The following is a 5154-nucleotide window of genomic DNA, read 5'->3' on the forward strand; positions in this document are numbered from 1 at the left end:
GGGGGAAAAAGGAAAATGAGCTGATTCCGGGAACTCAAGAGGAAAGCGAATTTTGGGAATAATGAGGGAAACAAATGTATAGGTGTACTTTACACAATTGATCTATGTATTGTGATGAATTGTATGAGCCCCAATACATTGATTAAAAAAAAAAAAAAGCACATCATCTTCCTTTAAGTTTTATTTAAAAGAGTATTTCTCTGAGCCAATATTAGGAATTAGAAATAAAATAAGCTTAAACGTTATTAGAATATATAAAAATATAAGTACATATATAAAGAAAATGTAAATTATTTAAATATATAAGTATATAACTACATATATTGGGGGAAATATATTTTTTCTCTATTAATATGGAATGCTTCATGAATTTGCGTATCATCCTGGCACAGGGGCCATGCTATTGTTCCAATTTTAGTACAAATGCTGCCAAAGCAAGCATGGTTAATATATATATCATATATATCTGGGGGGAAATATGTATAATATATATCTGGGGAAATAGATATATCATATATATCTGGGGGAAATATATATGTCATATATGTGGGGGAAATATATCATATATCCTGGGGGTGTATATATCATATATACCTGCGGGGAAAGATATTTATATTATATATACCTGGGGCAAAGATATATATCATATATACCTGGGGGAAAGATATATATCATATATATCTGGAGGAAATATATATAGAAATATTCATCCAAATAAAAAAGAATTGAGCTTACCCACTATCTGGTGCTAACACATAAAATAAATACAAACATTCCCAAACACAAGCAAACGTCCAGACTTGCTGATATCTCTGGCTTTCTAAAATACCAGGAGCATCTCCTGATAAGAATTTTATAAGAAGTAAAAGCCAATGCTCCTCGGCGGACCTACGTCTTCAGCGCCCCGCCCACACGCCGAGGCCCGTGCCACTGCGCAGGCGCGACGCGGACGCAAGTGCGCGAGGTGACGTGGAGGATGGCGTCGCTGAGGTACCCCACGCCGCTGCACGCACACGTGGGTCGCGGGGCTTTCCGCGAGGTGTACGAGCCTGCCGAGGACACGTTCTTGCTGTTGGACGCGCTCGAGGCGGCGGCAGCCGAGCTGACGGGGTGCGTGAGGCGGTCGCGGTGCCGCGGGGAGGATTTAGGGAGTCTCGGCTGTACGGCGGCCGGCGCGGAAAAATGGGTCGCCGCCCCTTGCCTGGGACCCGCCCACTGGCCTGTGATTGACACCCGAGTTACGTTTTCCTGCTGAATCATGTACTGAGTGTACCAGGAGTGTGTATTCTTTTGCCAAAATGTTGGTTTCGTGATATCTAGGCCTTCTTACCACGCTACGATGTCTTTTTCAATCAGCTTGTGTGAAAAACGCATGCCCTTTTAAGGCAACAGTGTTAATGTCATAAACATAAAATAGTCAAAACATTGGACTAAAATACGTAGCGTTATCGAATTTATTCAATACACAAAAAAGCAACAGAAGGGCAGAAAAATAGGTTGGAAGTGCTTAGAGAAAGACTTTTATAAGCACTCCGTAACATATTCTGCGCCTTGTTAAAATGTTTGCCAGTTTAGTAGCCACTAGCCGCTTGTGGGTATTGAGCAATTATAATGTGGCTAGTGCAACCGAAGGTCATTCATTTCGCTTAATTAAAAATTATCTATCCTCTCAAAACCAAACTCATTGCATTCCGACCCATAGCAGCCCTATAGAACAGGGTAGAACTAACTGCCCCTGAGAGTTTCAAAGCTGTAAATCGTTAAGAAAGTCATATCTTTCTACCAGGAGCTGCTGGTGGGTTTGAACTGCTGACCTTGAAGTTAGCAAAACAAAGAACACACTCTGCCATAGGAGCTATAGAATTTACCCGAGAGCTTTATAAATATTCAAATTGACATGGTTGAAATGTTATTGCTGAATTTTGAGTTAGATTTTATATATATATATATATGCATTTTAACTTATTTCTAGTGAAGAAATATAGATACTTGGATTTATTTGAAGGATGAAAACTTGAACTGGATTTTCTCAGGATGAAATAATGAGCTGTCAGGCTTCAAAACAGCTTCAAACATCTATATTGTGTTAATTTATCTCTCTTGAACTCAGTCGGATTTTTCCATGTATAAAATACCCCTTTTATTAAACCAGTTTCTTATTGTAAATGATGGAATTTGGATTTACTGGAATATAGAATGGAACAGCACTGTTTTATAACTTATCTTTTATGATCAAGATATCCCAGAAAGATTTACAAGCACAGATTGCATTACAAAGTATGCAGTAAAAGGACCTGATTTTTGTTATAAAGTCTTGAATAGTTCTGGTCTTGGAATTCTAATTATTTATGAGACTACGATAGTTGTTTTCAAATAGAAGTGACATGATAAGATTCACAGACATCCTACAGCATAAGAAATGCTTCTCAGTTATGTGGGCAGTTTAAAAGTAAGAAACACCCAGTGTCTACTGTTGGTGAGTTTTGGGGGAGGGGAGTTAGGTGGAAAGACCATTGCAGGGACCCTTTTTTAATTCTCAGTTCTCCCTGGTGGCATAGCAGCTTTGGGCTGCTAACGGCAAGGTGAGGAGTTCAAACCCAGCAGCCACTCAGTGGGAGAAAGATGAGTCACTATGGGTCACTATGAGTTGGAGTCAACTCGATGGCAGTGAGTTTGGATGAGGCTCACCTGCGCCTATAACAATGTACAGCTCAGAAATACTATATAGGATCACCATAAGTTGGTATTGACTTAAGTGGCAGTGGGTAATAACCTTCTAAGATAGTTAGAAATATTGTTCTACGATAAGATATTTAAACATTTTCCTGATTTCCCATATAGCTAGCCAAACACTAATTTCTTTTTTTCTTCTAAATCTGTTATCAGTTAATTAGGCCATCTGTCTCCTCACCTCCCCACTCTATAAGGTATGCTAATAGACTTAGGAAAATTATGTACTTAAAACATGACCGAGGAAAACATCTTTCCTAAGTACATTTTATAGTTAAACTAATCCTGTCTTTTTAGGAAGTCCTAAATAGATCCTTGCAAAGATTCTGTGTTTCATATTATTTTAAATTCTAAAAATAACTTATTCTAATTTTCTGTAATATGTTATTGAAATTAATTGAAAACCACTCATTGTGATTTACGATAAACTGCACACTCAAATCGTCAACAATTTTGAGTAACACACCATTAAATTTGAATACAGTGTGATGGTAAGTAAGTAAATGGTAAATCACTTTTATATCCCAATATAAGAAGGGGCTTCGGGGCCAGAGCATGGCACCCCATCAGACTCTACCGGAAAATACTCCTAAAGGACAACAAACAAACCTTGAACTATTTACAGGCTTTTCTTTTTTTGTCATTGGTTTTTTGTTGTTGTTTTGTTTTCTTTTGCTGCTTTGTTTTGCTCTGTCTTGTTTGTGTGCATATTATTATCTACACAGGTCTATCTAGATAAGATAGGCACGATAAGCAATCTGGAGGAGAAAATAATGGGACTGATGGTTTTTTTGGGGGGGAAGAGGGGGAGGTAGGGGAAAGGAAGTGGTGTTAGCAAACCCAGGGACAAGGGAACAACAAGTGATCCAAAATCGGTGGCAAGGAGGATGCAAGAGGTCTGGTAGGGCTTAATCAAGGACACTGTAACTGAGAGGAATTACTGAAACCCAAATGAAGCCTGAACATGATAGAAGACAAGAGGAAAGAACTAGGAGCAAAGGGCATTTATAGAGGTCTAAATACAGGCATGTACATATGTAAATAAATTTATATATGATGATGGGGAAATAGATCTATGTGCATATATTTATAGGTAGCAGATGGACATTGGGCCTCTACTCGAGTACTCCCTCAATGCAAGAACACTTTGTTCTATTAAACTGGCATTTCATGATGCTCACCTTCCTGACATGATCTCTCAAGACAAAGCGGGTTCATAAGCAAATGTGGTGAAGAAAGCTGATGGTGCCCAGCTATCAAAAGATAAAGTCTCTGGGGTCTTAAAGGTTTGAAGATAAACAAGCAGCCATCTAGCTGAAAAGCAACAAAGCCCACAGAAAGAAGTACACCAGCCTGTGTGATCATGAGGTATCAATGGGATCAGCTATCAGGCATCAAAGAACAAAAAAAATCATATCATTGTGAATGAGGGGGAGTGTGGAGTGGAGACCCAAAGCCCATCTGTAAGCAGCTGAACATCCCCTTACAAAGGGTTGCAGGGAGGTGACAAGCCAATCAGGGTGCAGTGTAGCAACAATGAAACATAACAACTTTCCTCTAGTTCTTTAATGCTTCCTTCCTTCCCCCACCCCCCCCACTATCATGATCCCAATCCTACCTTACAAATCCAGCTAGACCAGAGGATGTACACTGGTATAGATAGGAACTGGTAACACAGGAAATCCAGGACAGATGAACCCCTCAGGACCAGTGGTGAGAATGGTGATACCAGGAGGGTGGAGGGAAGGTGGGGTAGAAAGGGAGAACCGATCACAAGGATCTACATATTACCTCCTCCCTGAGAGACAGACAACAGTGGGTGATGGGTGATGTCGGACAGTCTAAGACATGGAAAAATAATAAAAATTTATAAATTATTAAGGTTCATTGGGGAAGGGGTCTGGGGAGGGAGGGGAAAATGAGATGATAAGGGCTCAAGTAGAAAGAAAATGCCTTGAGAATGATGATGGCAACAAATGTGCTTGACGCGATGGATGTATGGATTGTGATAAGAGTTGTTCAAGCCTCTAATAAAATGATATTTTTTTAAAAGGTGGCTTCAAAAAGTTTATGGGGAAAAAAATCCATTATCTTTTCATTCCATTTTTCTATTAACTATCTGAAGCCCCAACATGTAAGTGATGATACTGGGGAAATGTACATTGAAATTAGCGCTGAAATTCTTTTCTGTAAAGTGTATTTCTGATCCTGCCATACTTATAACTGTTTGTTTCTTCTTAGAGTGGAACTATGCCTTGAAGTAGGGTCAGGCTCTGGTGTGGTATCTGCATTCCTATCCTCAATGATAGGTCCTCAGGCCTTTTACATGTAAGTAGATGACATTCTTTTTTTTTAAATACTTTTATTGGGGGCTCTTATATCTCTTATCACAATCCATACATTCATCCAGTGTGTCAAGCACAT

General features: G+C 39.3%; 1 protein-coding gene and 1 pseudogene across 2 annotated transcripts in view; one reads left to right on the top strand and one right to left on the bottom strand.

The window, feature by feature from the left end:
- Positions 1 to 347: 347 nt before the first annotated feature.
- Positions 348 to 442, bottom strand: LOC115873610 (annotated as a pseudogene).
- Positions 443 to 976: 534 nt separating this feature from the next.
- Positions 977 to 5154, top strand: part of N6AMT1 (N-6 adenine-specific DNA methyltransferase 1) — a 23780-nt gene continuing 19602 nt past the window's right edge. For both annotated transcript variants that reach the window (XR_006679529.1, XM_004713108.2), the window contains exons 1-2: positions 977 to 1110; positions 4972 to 5058. Coding sequence is in view for 1 of the 2 variants with exons in the window: in XM_004713108.2 (XP_004713165.1) it covers positions 977 to 1110; positions 4972 to 5058 (221 nt within the window). In the remaining variant the exon portion in view is untranslated. The remainder of the gene's footprint in view (positions 1111 to 4971; positions 5059 to 5154) is intronic.

The sequence above is a fragment of the Echinops telfairi genome, unplaced genomic scaffold (assembly GCF_000313985.2).
Source record: "Echinops telfairi isolate 266 unplaced genomic scaffold, ASM31398v2 ScPeMD7_7469;HRSCAF=8507_0, whole genome shotgun sequence".
NCBI lineage: Eukaryota > Metazoa > Chordata > Mammalia > Afrosoricida > Tenrecidae > Echinops > Echinops telfairi.